The 16,329-nt window shown below is 48.9% G+C and overlaps 1 protein-coding gene across 1 annotated transcript in view; it reads left to right on the top strand.

Annotated features, from left to right (window-relative positions):
* Positions 1-15,961, top strand: part of LOC120379701 (peroxidasin homolog) — a 61,646-nt gene extending 45,685 nt beyond the window's left edge. Inside the window, 10 exon segments of the mRNA XM_039497179.1 lie at positions 2,341-2,497; positions 4,043-4,151; positions 5,281-5,438; positions 6,549-8,052; positions 8,548-8,682; positions 9,426-9,634; positions 11,421-11,535; positions 12,330-12,423; positions 12,945-13,057; positions 14,337-15,961. Of these exon segments, the coding sequence (XP_039353113.1) occupies positions 2,341-2,497; positions 4,043-4,151; positions 5,281-5,438; positions 6,549-8,052; positions 8,548-8,682; positions 9,426-9,634; positions 11,421-11,535; positions 12,330-12,423; positions 12,945-13,040 (2,577 nt within the window). The 3' untranslated portion in view covers positions 13,041-13,057; positions 14,337-15,961.
* The last annotated feature ends 368 nt before the right edge of the window (positions 15,962-16,329 follow it).

The raw sequence follows: 16,329 nt of genomic DNA, 5'->3' as shown, positions 1-16,329 counted from the left end.
TTGCTAGCTAGCCTTTATGGTTACAAAGAAAAGATTGAAAATGTGACCTGAGTTTGGCCTGAAGGCTCAAAACTCAGAAGGCAAAGAACAAAACACCTGAATTTATTTCTTTTGGATCTCATGATTTTATCCCAGTCTCGTGATTTCTGGGGGCCTGACTCAAGATGTTTGACTGTTTGTTTGAGGTTCTTAATACTGGATATGTCTGACCCACCCAAGGCCACGACGGTCTGAGATCTCATGAGAGAGCCTGGTCCTCTAGAGGTTCAGAAAAGCCTCTAAATTTTGATTCCTCATCTGAACCAAACCTGTTGATACTTATCCCTTGCTCTTCTCAAATTTTAATGTCTGTATTGCAGCAAAACGATCCCAGCTTCCTTCCTCTAAGCCAGTATAGAATATGGAGGAAAGAGTAATACATGAAATGAATGAATATATATGGATTATAAGAACAGCCAGACTGGGTCAGGTGAGATCCATCTGGTCCAGTATCCTGTCTTCCAACAGTGACCAGTGCCAGGTGCCCCAGAGGGAATGAACAGAACTGATAATCATCAAGTGATCCATCCTGTGTCATCCAGTCCCAGCTTCTGGCATCAGAGGCTTAGGGACACCCAGAGGATGGGTTGCGTCCCTGCCATCTTAGCTAATAGCCATTGATGGACCTGTTCTCTATGAACTTATCTAATTTTTATCTGAACCCAGTTATACTTTTGGCCTTCACAACATCCCTGGCAGTGATTTCCACAAGTTGACAGTGCACTGTGTGAAGATGTACTTCCTTAGTTATGTTTGTTTTAAATCTGCTGCCTAGTAATTTCATTGAGTGACTCCTGGTTTGCGTGTTATATGAAGAGGTAAATAACACTTCCTAATGCACTTCCTCTACACCAGTCATGATTTTATAGACCTCTATCTTCTCCCCCCTCAGTTGTCTCTTTTGCAAGCTGAACAATCCCAGCCTTTTTCATCTCTTCTCAGGTGGAAGCTGTTCCATCCCCCTAATCATTTTTGTTGCCCTTCTGTGTACCTTGTCCAACTCTAATATTAACTTTTTTGAGATGAGGCAACCAGAACTGCGCACGGTATTCAAGGTGTGGGCGTCCCATGGATTTATATATTGGCAGTGTGACATTTTGTATTTTATTATCTATCTCTTTCCTAATGGTTCCTAACATTCTCTTAGCTTTTTTGACTGCCGCTGCACATTGAGTGGAGGTTTTCAGACAACTATCCACGATGACTCCAGAATCTTTTTTTTTTTTTTGAGTGGAAGCAACTAATTTAGACCACATAATTTTGTGTGTATAATTAGGGTTGTTTTCCAATGTGCATTACTTTGCATTTATCAACATTGAATTTCATCTGCCATTTTGTTGCCCAGTCACCCAGTTTTGTGAAATCCCTTTGTAGCTCTTTGCAGTCAGCTTTGGACTTAAATATCTGGAGTAGTTTTGTATCATCTGCAAATTTTACCACCTCACTGCTTACCCTGTTTTCCAGATGATTTATGAATATGTTAAACAGTACTGGCCCCAGTACAGAGCCCTGGTGGACACCGCTGTTTACCTCTCTCCAGTCTGAAAGCTGACCATTTATTCCTACCCTCGGTTTTCTATTCTTTGACCAGTTACTGACCCATAAGAGGACCTTCCCTCCACCCGATGACGACTTACTTTGCTTAAGAGCCCATGGTGTGGGACTTTGTCAAAGGCTTTCTGAAAGTCCAGCCAAACTCGATCCCCTGGATCACTCTTGTCCACATGCTTGTTGATCCCCCAAACAATTCTAATAGATTGGTGAGGCGTGATTTCCCCTTATAAAAGCCATGTCACCATATCACGTTCATCTATGTATTTGAGAATTCTGTTTATTACTACAGTTTCCACCATTTTACCTGGTGCTGAAGTTAGGCCTGTAATTGCCAGGATTGCCTCTGGAATCTTTTTTTAATAATTGGCGTTAGATTAGCTACCCTCTGGTCATCCAGTACCTAGGCTGATTTAAGTGATAGGTTGCATGCCACAGTTAGTAGTTTTGCAGTTTCCTTTCGGAGTTCCTTCAGAACTATACAATGTAGGTTTGGCAGCAGAGGGAGGTGGGAAGCTGGACAAGAGTGAAACCAGTCAAAACAATTGCTGGGGGTAGGGTGAGGGGTGAAAAGGACTGATGTCCTTTTTTTTTGCTTTCAGATACTTTTCTGTGTTGCACAGAGATCTCCTGACATCTGCTGGCCATGCCGATCAATGACAGCTGTGTGTGTGTTTTTCCTAGATAGAGCAGAGTCTAGGCTGAGGGATTCTCTCTGAAACGTCTTCCTGTCTTTTGATCATGCCACAGGAGGGTATTCAGATCACAGACAGCGGCAAGTTCCATGTAAGTCAAGATGGGACCCTATCCATTCGAGACCTGGGAGTGGCTGATCAGGGCAGATATGAGTGCATAGCCAGGAATACCTTTGGATTCACGTCCAGCACCATGCAGCTGACAATCACTGGTACAGTCTCCCTTGGCTTTATCGCGACAAGGTTCTCTCTTTCTCTTGCTCTGCTTACATATTTCCTGTGTGGATGCCTGTACTTTTAGAGAACAAGTATCAGAGGGGTAGCCGTGTTAGTCTGGATCTGTAAAAGCAGCAAAGAGTCCTGTGGCACCTTATAGACTAACAGACGTATTGGAGCATGAGCTTTCGTGGGTGAATACCCACTTCATCGGATGCGCAGTTATGTTACTCCTTTTGCTTCCTTACGGGCAGGTCATTCAGACACCCAGGCTTGTGAAGGGTGGGAGAATGAGAACAGCTCTACCAATACAATGACAAGCTTTTAAATGCTTGCTTATAACCCTAATCCATTGGGGGAAGGGAGGTGTTCTCCATTTTTCACACTACTGCTCTGTGTAAGAAGGTAGGAGAAGCAGAGATTGTAACGAATATCAGCCAGAGAGGTAACATCACGATGGTAACCCTTGGAGGGAAGGGAAGAATCGAGGAGGAAAAAATTGGAAGAAAAACAAGGGCGGTTTAAAAGCATTTTTCAAGTACACAGGGGTGAATAGCGTGCATAGCACATCATTTATTAGATTAATTTCGTCTCCTTCTCTGTGCGTGAATTGACCGTGAGGCGTTTAGGATGTTGTCTAACTTCTTTGTTGTTTGAAATTACTCACAGTATAATTCATGTGATTTGTTCGTGGTGGTTAGCTTGTTTTCCAACAGCACACGTTGCATGTCAGTTCCCACTGTCAATATCCACATTTGAGCTGGGCTGATTACCTTTGGTGTGATGTGCTGGCCACAAGGTATTGTCTGGCTCTTGAGTGGGCAAGGGGAACATGTAGGGTTTGTCTGATTCTGCCCAGCAATCAGGAGGTGCTTTGATCTAGCTAGTGCCACTAAAAACAGCACTGAAGTGGTGGCAGCATGGGCTAGCCGTTCGAATACATATCCAGGGTTGTACACGGGCAGCGAGCCTGTGCCACTGCCCATGCTGCTGCTTCACTGCTATTTTTGAGCAAGCTAACTAGATTGAAGCTAGCTCAGGTGTGTCTACACGTAATACAATCACACCTCCCAATTGAAGTGTAGACATACCCTTAGAATCAGGTTTCTGAAGTGCCTACTCCTGCATACGGCTCATGTTAAAAAAACTCGCTCTTGCCATGAACGTACCTGTCAGTTAACATGTTCTTTAGAAGATCTGTGAACATGACAGCGGGGCAACTATAGCTGAAGCAAATTCAGATACCTTATGCAAGCGAATGTTCACAGACCAAATCTTGGGGTGCTCCCTAGGTCTAAGCTGGCATAATGTCATCCTGCGCTGTGGTCTCTTGTATGCTGGGGCAGTGATTTCAGTACTTAACTATCCTGCAGACTGAGACACAAACCTACCCCAGCTTGTTTCTGATGACACACGGCAATGAAGTTCTATTTTGTAGTGGACACTGATGCACAAAAGCCTCGCCAAGTTCTCTCAGGGTTGGAAAACCAAAGTAAAATGAAGTCATTTAATTTCCTCATTCTCTCTTGATTCCTTGAAAGCCACGGACGTTGGTCGGAGTGGCGACACCTTTGTAGCCACGTCAATACAGGAAGCCATCAGCAGTGTGGACCATGCTATCAATTCAACGCGCACTGAGCTGTTTAGCAAGTAAGCCTGCTTGGGGATAAGATCTGAGCTGCAGAAGTGACAGCCGATGGAGATCAGAAATACATTGGGTGGAGATGCTCTGAAAGCATGTATTATACCTCACTGCTATAATTCCATCTCAGGTTTCTGGTGATCCAAGTTAGTAAACATAGGCTCGATAGCAGGGTAAAAAAATTCATAACGGGGAGACCCGTTTGACTGTAGAATTGTCTTACAAAGGAATCCCATCTCTCAAGTCCCTTGAGACTGTTTTGTAGGAGACAATACAGCTGGAAGGAGGAATGGGATTGTAATTTTGAGCTGTTCAAAGAGACCGAGCACACAAAGAAATAAAGGATCAGCACAGTCAGTATATAAATGCAGGTGACTTCATTCATTGTGGGGCAGTGGAGCAGGCCAAAAAATATGTATTTGAACTTTTTTCTTGACAAAAAGTAGCGAAGGATTAAATGGAAATTTCATAAAAGATGTATTTTAATTGAACATTTGGGGGTTTTCATAAGAAAACCAAAAAAAATTGGCCTTCAACCAAAATGTTATGGTATTCGGGTTCCAAAAACTGAAACATTTTTGAAATTATGAATAATTATGAAAATATTCATTAATTTTTTTTCATTGGGGTGGGGGTGGAATCCTTTCCTAATCAGGTCTAGCAAGCAGACTAGTTGAATACTTGTTGGGATATCTCTCTTGAATAGGTCTAAACCAGGGGTGGGCAACCTCTGGCACGCGGCTCGCCAGGGTAAGCCCCCTGGTGGGCCGGGCCAGTTTGTTTACCTGCCGCATCCGCAGGTTCGGCCGATCGTGGCTCCCACTGGCCACAGTTCACCGCTCCAGGCCAATGGGGGCTGCAGGCCGAGGGATGTGTTGGCCACCGCTGCCCACATTGGCCTGGAGCGGTGAACCGTGGCCAGTGGGAGCCGCGATGAGCTGAACCTGTGGACGCCGCAGGTAAACAAACTGGCCCGGCTTACCAGGGTGCTTACCCTGGCGAGCCGCGTGCCAGAGGTTGCCGACCCCTGGTCTAGACTGTGACTCAGGGTTCCTGAAACATCTTGTTAACATCAGGGAAATAGTCATTTCAGTAATCAAGAATCCCTTGTAGCCCACTTTTAATTTTCTGAAATAGGCGACCCAAAACTCCCAATGACTTGCTGGCACTCTTCCGTTACCCCCGGGATCCTTACACCATCGAAACAGCCCGGGCTGGCGAGATCTTTGAAAGAACCTTGCAACTGATCCAAGACCATGTCCAGCAGGGATTGATCGTGGACATGAATGGCACAGGTATGACAGGTTATTTCTGATCCAACAGTGGAACATCAGGAAATTCAGAGGAGAATAAAGTTTTAAAACAGCAACGCCAGACTGTTGCAAGGTGGGAAGTCAGAACATTGTATTAAAAGTTCAAAACACTTAAATATCAGTAAGTAGAGACATAGACTGTCCAGGATCCAACACCAGTGATTAACTCTGCCCCTTATCCTGACCATCATCTTCCATCCAACTTTCAACTATAGGCATGAAGAGCATAGAATGCCCTGTAAAGTGGAAAGCATAGCCCAGTGATTAAGGCCTGGGTTCACTTCCACACTCTACCACAGGCTTCTCGAGTGACCTAGGGCAAGTCACTTACGCTTGGTCTACAGCTCAAACTTAGGTTGGCCTAGTTACATGTCTCAGGGCTGTGAAAAATTCACGCTCCTGAGAGACGTAGTTAAGTTGACCTAAGCCCCAGTGTAGACACTGCTAGATGAATGAAAGAATTCTTCCATCAACCTAGCTACCGTCTAAGAAGGGGGTGGATTTACTACAGTGATGGGAAAAACCCCTTCCATTGCTGGAGCAAGTGTTTAGACAAAACCAGAGTAGCTGCAGTTATGCTGCTGTAGCACTTGTAGTGTAGCCACAGCTCTGGTCTGTCTCTGTGTCTCAGTTCCTCATTTGTCAAGTGGGGATAATGCCTTCCCACTCAACAAGGCTGCTCTGAGGATACCTACATTAAAGATTGTGAGGTGCTCAGATGGCAGCCATCTTATGACTATAAAGACATAAAAACAAAACAAATGTACTAATTAGGGACTGGAAACCAGGCCCACCCGCATGGCATGGCCCGGCCCAGACACCATAACATCGTACATTACCCTCTCTGTAATGTTTATACCAAACCCTGCTTCCATCCACCACTCCATGATGGAGCCAGTACCTCACTATTCTTCCTTCACCCTCCCACAATCAGTCACAGGCTCTACACTCCACATACCGGCCAACGATCAAATTGGCCTTGTCCACCCTCAGGATACTGATGACAGACCCCAACTAGCCCTCGTGTGGGGTGGCACGGTGTGTGTCTCCGATGGCCATGCTCTAATGTGTTGTTTTGGAGTTCCCTCACAGGCTACCGTTACAATGACCTGGTCTCCCCTCACTACCTGAACGTGATCGCCAACCTGTCGGGCTGCTCCGCCCACCGCCGCACGCCCAACTGCTCTGACATCTGTTTTCACAAGCAGTACAGGACCCACGATGGCTCCTGTAACAATCTCCAGCACCCGATGTGGGGTGCGTCCCTCACAGCCTTCCAGCGCCTCCTCAAGCCGGCCTACCAGAATGGCTTTAACCTGCCGCGGGGCTTCTCTTTGGCGGAAGACTCCAGGGAGCTGCCCCTGCCGCTGCCTCGTCTCGTCTCGACAGCCATGATAGGGACAGAAACCATCACCTCTGATGACCAGTTCACTCACATGCTCATGCAGTGGGGCCAGTTTCTGGACCATGACATGGACCAGACGGTGGCAGCCATTAGCATGTCGCGGTTCTCGGACGGGGCACCCTGCAGCGAGGTGTGCACCAATGACCCACCATGCTTCTCAGTCATGATCCCGGAGAACGACCCCCGGGTGAGGAATGGGCGCTGCATGTTCTTTGTCCGCTCTAGCCCCGTGTGCGGCAGCGGGATGACCTCCCTGCTGATGAACTCCGTCTACCCCAGGGAACAGATCAACCACCTGACCTCTTACATCGATGCCTCCAACGTCTACGGCAGCACGGAGCAGGAATCTCAGGAGCTGAGGGACCTGAGCAGCCAGAGAGGGCTGCTGAAACAAGGGCAAGTGGTGCCCAGCTCAGGGAAACACCTCCTCCCATTTGCAGTGGGGCCGCCCACCGAGTGTATGCGAGACGAGAACGAGAGCCCCGTGCTGTGCTTCCTGGCAGGAGATCACCGGGCCAACGAGCAGCTGGGCCTCACAGCCATGCACACCCTCTGGTTCCGGGAGCACAACCGCCTTGCTGCCGAGCTGCGGACCCTGAATCCCCACTGGGATGGGGACACACTCTACCACGAGGCGCGCAAAATGGTGGGCGCCCAGATGCAGCATATCACCTATGCACACTGGCTCCCCAAGATCCTCGGGGAAGCTGGCGTGAAGGTGCTGGGTGAATACAAAGGCTATGACCCCAACGTCAACGCTGGGATCCTCAATGCCTTCGCCACCGCGGCCTTCCGGTTCGGACACACACTGATCAACCCCGTCCTGTATCGGCTGAATGAAACCTTTCAGCCCATTCGCCAAGGCCACGTCCCTCTACACAAGGCCTTCTTCTCCCCTTTCAGGATCACCCAGGAAGGAGGGATTGATCCTCTCCTCCGTGGTCTCTTCGGGGTCCCTGGGAAAATGCGGGTCCCCTCTGAGCTCTTGAACATGGAACTGACCGAGAAGCTCTTTTCCATGGCGCACTCTGTCTCACTGGATCTGGCAGCAATCAACATCCAGCGAGGGAGGGACCATGGCATCCCCCCATACAATGACTTCAGGGTCTTCTGCAACTTCACGTCGGCACAGGAGTTTGAAGACCTCCGGAACGAGATCAAAAACCTGGAGATCAGGGAAAAGCTCAGGAGGTACTGTGGTTTGGACCATGAATTAATTTTAATTTTTAAATTTTAAAATTTTAAAATTTAAAGATCAGTCTACCAATGATATTGCCCTCCCCTAGCACCTATCAACTGATCTGCTCTACTGCGATGGGGTTCAGAAGCCAAGGTGATGGCCATGGTATAACAACTAGAATATCTGGAGATTTCCAAGCAATCCCTTACTTCTCAACCTCTAGTACTGATCAGGGGATTGGTATGTTACTCTTTGGGTTTCAACCCGAGTCCCTGGTAGCTATTTTCCAAGAGGACTAAATTGCCTGTTGTCTGTCTGGGTTGCTACTCCTTATTGTGCAGTTAGGCCCTCCCTTCTGTCATCTAGGTAGCTCACAGTAGTTACTGTCCAAATGTTGCCCGGATGAACTCCTTGTACCCAGATTCCTATTCAACTGAAGCAATACGCCAGCCGAGATCGCTTTCCACCCTCTGATAATCTTTTCCTTTTTGCCTCTCACTGTGCAGTTTATATGGGACTACCAAAAACATTGACCTGTTTCCAGCACTGATGGTGGAAGATCTTGTCCCTGGGACCAGAGTTGGACCAACACTGATGTGCCTGCTAGCAACGCAGTTCCGAAGACTCAGAGATGGGGATAGGTACCATCATCTCTGGTCAAACCAACCCCCCCAGTATTCTGCTTGGGGAGATCACTCCTCTTGGGGAGACACGAAAGGAGCAATTCCTGATTTCCCCTGGGTTCCAAGGCTGTGATGGTTCTTTGGGTAGGGGAATAAGGATGTAGGGCAGGCTGTGTTCTCCTCCCTTCTGTGGATCTGCTCAAGGACTTATGGCAGTTCAGGCATCTTATCTTGTTCTTAGTTAAAGATTAATTCACTTGGGCTTCATTGTTACTTTCAAGGTTCTTAAGTTGTCATCTGCTGTGCGAATGCTAGAAAAGTATGGGTGCGGGGACAGGGTGGGGAGCTTAATTCGGGGCGAATTTGGTGCATGTGATATCAGTAGTGCCACTGATCGCTCTGATTACCTGCAGAAAGAATGCAGGCAGGAGCTGTGTGAGCCAGGGCGTCACAATCCTAACCCACTACACTTTAGCTATTGCCATTCTGAGCTTGTCTTGGGATGGAACTGGTTCTACTAGGTATCCCCCAGGGAGGGGAAGGGTCGGACTTGAGTAGTCGCCCCTTACGGCCTGTGAGACCCTCAGACTCAAGGCCACTTAAGCCACAAATTAAACTCAGGTCCTGAAATGTAAATACTGGTGCCCTACCCTATTGCACATCCCCCGCCCTGCCTGGCCTTTCCCCACATCGTGGCCTCTCCTCGCTCGGCATTACTGTTTGTTAGCCTCAGTGACACCATGGCTTGCAATCCCCTGTAGGTTTTGGTATGAGAATCCTGGAGTCTTCACCCCAGCCCAGGTGACTCAGATAAGGCAGACGTCGCTCGCTCGCATCATCTGTGACAACAGCGACCACGTCCGACAGCTCCAGAGGGATGTGTTCCAGGTGGCATCCTACCCCCAAGGCCTGGTCAACTGTGAGGAGATCCCAGCGGTCGATCTCTGCATGTGGCAGGACTGCTGCGAAGGTGGGCGCAGTGCCGCTGCTGTGCCGATCGGCACGTGGGTTCAGGTTGGGATGAGTCCTTTTATGCTCTCTCTCTAAAAGAGATACAAGGGATGGTTTTATTATGTACGTAACTCCTCTGCAGGCAGGAAGTCGCAGCTCATTCTTGTTCCATATCATTGGTATTTCTGTTGCGCTTACGAGCCCCTGTCATGAACCGGGACCTCGCTGTGCCAGACCCTGTACAAACACACAAGAAATATCTGTATATCTGTGCAGGCAGTGTGGCCTGCACTGGCACCCAGGAGACCTGAGTTCTAGTCCCAGCTCTGTCACTGCCCTGCTGGGTGGCCTTAGACAAGCCACTTCCCCTTTCAGTGCCTCAGTTTCACCATCTGTAAAATGGGATAACGACACTCACCTGTGGAAAATGCTTTGAGATCTACTGATGAAAAGCACTGTCTAAGAGCAAGCTGGTATTATTACTATTAAATACAGATGCACGCTGTGTATTTAACAACCTGCTTATATTTAGGCAGGGGTCTCAAAATATGATGGGTTCCTCCTTCCCCCTGATGCTAGCACTTCGGGTCCTGTGGCCAGTCAATCCTCAATAGCCTCCAGTATTCTACCCCTTGGGTCAAGTGGAGCATTAGCATGATTGCACCCCCCAAAGCGTGATTGCACCCCCAAAAACAGTGGGCAACTGTAGAAGGGACTGGCTGGAAGGCAGATGCTGCTGCTGCCTTTTGCCCTGGGCAAGAGGGGCTGTTGGTAGGCAGAGCTGGAGAGAGAGATTGGCTCGTGCCAAGCCCTGGGAATTAGCGAAGAGGGGAAGAAGACAAGAGGGAAGAGAATCCAGAAATTCTCGGAATTGGCATCTTATTATTCCCGGCTCCTCTGAGCTTCAAGATCTCCCCCCCGCCCCCGGTTTCCCTTCCTCACTTTCGCCCTGAAGGCACCATGTCCCAAACGCTGCCCTTCCAGCCAAGAAGGGCCGGACGGATCTCACTCCAGAAACCGTCAGTGCCACTCCCTCCTTCCCCCTCCACACACTGCCACCATCCCCGAGAGCAAGTGACCAGGCATGGGACTCAAACCCTGCGCCCCAGGTCAGTCCTGGAGGAGTCGGCTTTGATCTTGAAAGGTCAGGTACTGACGTACCAATGCTATAACGGGCACTAATTTCTGGGGGCGTGGAAGCAGCGCAGCCCCTCACAGGGTCAGGCCTTTGGGTCCCTTTTGAATCAGCGTAACTCAGCCTGGAGCGGCCCAGAGAAGGCTGGGTCTCCTGATGTTGGCGTGATCACCAGGGACCTTTTGAAGGAGCAAACTTGGGTCTGTTGTCTCCATAGGGAAGGATGCTGACGCCCTGAATAAATTGTATGTCCTGAAAAATCAATTGGCTGGATGCAACCTGGGCACCCCTCCTTGCTGGTGCAGCTGTGGCCCTGCCAAGCCCTGTACCCCAGCAGGCCCACCTCCCTCCAGCATGTCCTCCACTGGCACCAGTGGCTGCAGTTCTAAGTGGCAGTGGGGGCCGGCACTCAGAATCGGGGCGTGGAGCTGGCTCCCTGGTGCTCTCACCCCTACGTCGAATGGTGCTCCAGCCCGGGAGAGGTTCTTGCTCCATGTGCTTGTGCAGTGGAACGCAGCAGCTCAGAACCGCTTGATGTAATTGTTCTAGCTGCATATCGGATGATGAAGGCTTATGCTGAGTGGGGAGATTGGAGGGAGGGGAAATTCAAACAAAAGAGCAGGACTTCCAGGCTAAGCATCACTCCAGGGTCTCCTTTCCCTTCCTCCAGACTGCAGAACAAGAGGGCAGTTCAATGCTCTTTCTCAGCAGTTCCGGGGCAAGAGGTCTCCCGGCTTCAGCTACCCAGAAGAAAACCCTTCTAAGCACAACCCTGCTGTCCCAAGGTGCGGTACCTCTGCATCTTTCACCTTCCCTTTCTCTACTGTCACAATGGTTTTCAGTTTGTGTGTGCGCGTGCATGTGATCATTTGAAATCTGCCAACCTGAGCTGAGGACTAGACTGCAGGGATATTTGCAAAACTAAAGATATCAAATTATACATGACTGAATAAGCTGTTGTGTCTAGAGAGAGTGCTGGATTCTGCTAAGATCCGAGCTCTGGTGCTGTTTAGGGAACTATGATATCACACAAATACAAGCTTCAGCCTGCTCCAAAGCCCACTGGAGATGGTAGGAGTCTTTCTGTTGAGTTTAATGAGCACTGGCTCGGGGTCCTGTATTATTGACAGTACATATGCAGGTATTGTGTGCTGCTCTTTCCCTGTGAAGTGTCATCGCCAGGTGAGAGCACATGAAAACAAGAGAAAATGAACATTGTAGGGCAGGTTTTCAAACTCTCAGGAGCCTAAGGCCACACACAAAAACAAACCTGCAATTTCACATCTAATCAGTATGTAGATTCACCAAAGTGTAAATTTGGGGTTTGCACTCAGTCATGGTATTTGCTTGTGCAAATTAGGCAAACAGTTGTACGGGCATTTCCCCGGTGACTCTTGGCTCTTGAACCCTTGAGAATCTGGCCCTTAAACTCCTTTTGATTTAGAAAAGCAGGAACATCAAACACAGAACCTGAGTGTACAGCCAGGGTCACACTTTTAAATACCCGTGCAGCCAGGAAATTCACGAGTGAACGTTTTCACAACAGCCTTCACTTTCTCTGTCCCACCATCCCTTACAGAAACGAAGAGTCTTCCCACGACCAGTCTTCCCAGCAGGACCTTGAGTCCTTTGTGGCTGACCTAGAAAAGACCGTCTCTTTCCTACGGAAACAGGTAGGACTTATATGGCACCGGGGCTCGTCCCCTCACCCACCCATGAACAGGATGAAGTGCCCTGTATAAAGCTGCCAAGTGTAGTGGGTGTGGCTTGTTCCCTCCCTCAGAAGTGGGAGTGGCTGAGCAGAGGGAACTAGGGGTAGCCCCAGGAGCCGGAGGGGAAGGGCAGGGCTGGTAGGAGACTCTTGCTGGCTAAGGATTACTGTTGGGGGTTCACCTTTCTCAGACTCCGTCCCAGAGCCCTGAGGTCCAGCCTCGCATCTTCCACGAGGCTGCCTGGCCTTCTGAAGTGCCTCCAGAATGGGACTCATTCTCAGCATCCCTCTGCATTTGCTCCAGCAGTGCAGAGGCATGTACACATTGCACTTGGCAGTGGGAACGAAACATTAACCAGCCTCCTCCTAATCTGAGGGCGCACTCAAGTTTGGGGAGTGCAGGCTGCAGAATTTTGGGTGGGGAGAGGAACTTGGCGAATTCCCCACCTGGCAGCTGGTGTTATCTTTGTCTTGATGTCTCAGGTCAACGCATTAGAAGGTCAGCTGAGGTGGTGGCGTAGAAGCACTAATGAATATAGACGGTGGAAGACGACTGGAGAGAAACGGAGAAAAAGATGATGACCCCATCTGCTAATGTGAGCTCAGAGCACGTCGGCTGGGCCACCAGCATGGGAGAGGGTGCAGGGAAGGCTAGATTGGTGCCAGATGGCTGATTATTATTACTACTATTTATTATTTGTATTATCATAGCACCTGGGAGCCCTAGACATGGCCCGGGACCCCACTGTGGTAGGCAGAACAAAGAGACAGTCACTTCCCTAAAGAAATTACAATCCAAGTACTGTACGTGGATTTACTTTATCCACAAATGATGCCCCCAAATCTCACAGCCCAAAAGGGTCTCTAGAAGGCCATGTAGGGAGCTCAGATCACAACCAGGGTGGATGGAGGGACTCTCCTATATATACTTTGTACAGCTGTGTTCCCCTGTAACTCAGCAATAGCTGTACATAGCCTGTGGACTGCTGCTCCTTCTCGTGTTAGCAGCCTCGAGAGCTATCCGTGCTGTCCCCCAAAGCCACGGGCCCTCCAGCCAGTGCGCTAGGTTCATGGGGAGTGGTGCCTGGTGGGAAGCAGGAGGAGCCCACTTAACAGTTATTTGCCTTAGGAAAGCACCATGGAGATTCTCACACCCCTGAAGGAGATTAAAAATGGCCTGGCTGGCAGTACACCCAGTTTAAGACGGGGGGACCTGTAACCAAACCAAACCAATCCACTAAGCAGGTATCACAAACAGGAAGCCCCTGCTCTGTGTGGTGGTGATGCCCATCAACCACGCTAGGACCAAGGGCAGACAGATTGCACAGCTGTGCAGCACGTCCCCAGGAGCCGTCCTCTGCAGAGAGTAAATGTTTGGGAAGCCTATTTGGAAAGAATGAGTTTGAAAGTAGCTCAGTTTGCTTACAGCAGAGGCTGGACAGCTAGGTTCCCGAAGAGTGATGGTGGAGGACAGAAGGGGAAGCTTTAGGGTGAGAGGGATAGCTCAGTGGTTTGCATATTGGCCTGCTAAACCCAGCGTTGTGAGCTCAATTCTTGAGGGGGACACTTAGAGGATCTGGGGCAAAATCAGTACTTGGTCCTGCTAGTGAAGGCAGGGGCTGGATTCAATGATCGTTCAGGGTCCCTTCCAGCTCTCTGAGATAGGTATAGCTCCATATATTATTGTTTATACATTAGAGGGCTCTGGAGCCTCTTGATTTTATTTGATAGGAGCTGTTATGCTGCTGTTTGCACTGCAGTAACATCCAGAGGCCCCAGCCCCTTGGTGCTGGGTGCTGTACAAAGACGTAACAAGGAGATGATTCCTGCCCCAAAGTGCTTACAGTCCACTTGGTCTCTTTTCCTTCTCCCTAGGTTTTCAGGTGATCTGTACACCTCACACTGCTCCGCCTCTCAGCCAATCTCCTCCATCCAACATGACGGCCAGTGAGAACAACGTTCCATCCAGTCTGACACCTCCTGTACCACTCCACCCCAGGGCAACTGTGTTTTCCCTGGTACCTGACTCTCTGCACTGACAGCTTAGAGCCCCTGAACCGTCTCTGCCCCCCTCCGCTGCAGGGGAAAGGTTCCTCCCAGCCTGCAAACCTCTGCATTGCCCTGGTTTAGGCAAGCATACCTGCAGTCTGCCACGTGCCTCTAGGATCTCGCTTTTCACCAGCAGAGCCCTCGCTCAGAAAGCAGAGACAAGTTAAAACTGCTTTGATGCCATCATCCTGTAGGCTTTCCTCCTCCAACTGCTGATCACATCCGCTTAGCTTTTGCAGCAGGTATTCCTAGGGCACCCAACCCCATTGGGAAGATAGCGTACCTAGCAACACTTCTCCCAGACGAGCCGTCTCAGACAGCAGGGTCAGCAAGGATTTGGAAAATCTGATCTCGCATGTTTAAATTTAAAAAAATCTTCTTACGTAATTGAGCGAATGAGAGCTTCAGGGACTGTGAAGCACTACTGGCATGGCCTGCAGTTAACGCAAGCAGTGACAAGAAAACCCCTCATCCATTGGAAATATTCCTCCCATCCTGGGCCTAGAATGCGATACTGGAAACAGAAAGGAGGTCAGCTTACCCTGGATGCTTTACTTCCTCAGTCATGTTAAAACTAGTGGAATCTCCCCAATTAAATCTCAGCAAGTGAATCTACCTTTTGCTGCCCCGTGGTCACAAACGTTTCTTTCGCTCTGGACTGCGCTCCCCACACTTCGACCTTTATGCGTTTTAGCTGGGTGTGTGTTTCCATCCATCTTTCCCCTCCTAAGGCTTTCAGCTGGAAGCTGTATTTACAGTGTAAATACAACAGGACCTGACGCACAACCTCAGATAATTAAATGTAATAGCCCTCTAGTTAATAGCCAGGAGCGGCTGTGTTCCATCAGTTAGCTACGTGGAGAATACCGGGTGCTGTATTTGACACATTAATGAATGTAAAGTGTTGCTTGTATTTATTATTCCCAGGTGCTCCACAGCTAAACAAGAAACATGTAACCAGCTTTTGGGGGCTACTTTGGAGGTGCTTTTCAGTGGTGCTATAATTTATACCCCTGGGACTCCACGGTAGCTGAAAACTTGTGTCAGTCACGGGCAGATAGTTATGTTCTTAGAAAAAACTGAGTCCTTAGTTATCTCTGTTCCTCCCATCATCCCTTTCTTTTTCCCAGCCTGTATCCTCCCTTTCCCACAGTACAAGGGTCATAAACTTTTCCAAATATGCTTGTTCTTTTTTTCTTCTTTTTAGGCCTGTTACTGAATCGAAGGGACCCAAAGCCTGTGATGCCCCTGCTAGGACTTGGAAGTTGTTATAGGGAAATAAAATAATGCTAGAAAAGGGGTGTGGCTAATGAGATTTTATCAACTATTTCTTGGTGTGCCAAGGTGGATGAGGTAATGTCTGTTATTGGACCAGAAGATGGGCCAATAAAAGAGATTGGCTCGCACACCTTGTGTGTCTCATATCCTGGGACCCTGTATACATACTTCCGTGGGACGGGGTGTGTAATGCAAGTGCCAGCTTGTAGGGATGGTAGAAGCTACACTTGGATGGTTAGCTCAGCTCAGATGTGGTGTCTGGTTCTAAGTGGCATTTCTACTTTTCTAGCTATGGTAGAAATGAAGAATCAGGAGGAAATGCTCAGCTGCTGTAAATCGGCTACTGTTGGCTTTTACTTTACACTGTCTGAGGGTCTGGCCCCGTGGGACTGGACAGAGGTCAGAGGGAGTGAGTCCAATATTCCAGGTCTCTTTCAGCACTCGACATCAATGGAGTTACAATTTTCATAAAGGGGGGTGGGTGAGTGTGTGTGTGAGAGAGAGAGGGGGGGGGGTGTTCGTTCAGTGCTCATGAGCATTT

This window comes from Mauremys reevesii, linkage group 13 (genome assembly GCF_016161935.1).
Source record: "Mauremys reevesii isolate NIE-2019 linkage group 13, ASM1616193v1, whole genome shotgun sequence".
NCBI lineage: Eukaryota > Metazoa > Chordata > Testudines > Geoemydidae > Mauremys > Mauremys reevesii.
This window is presented reverse-complemented; position numbering and strand designations above follow the sequence as displayed.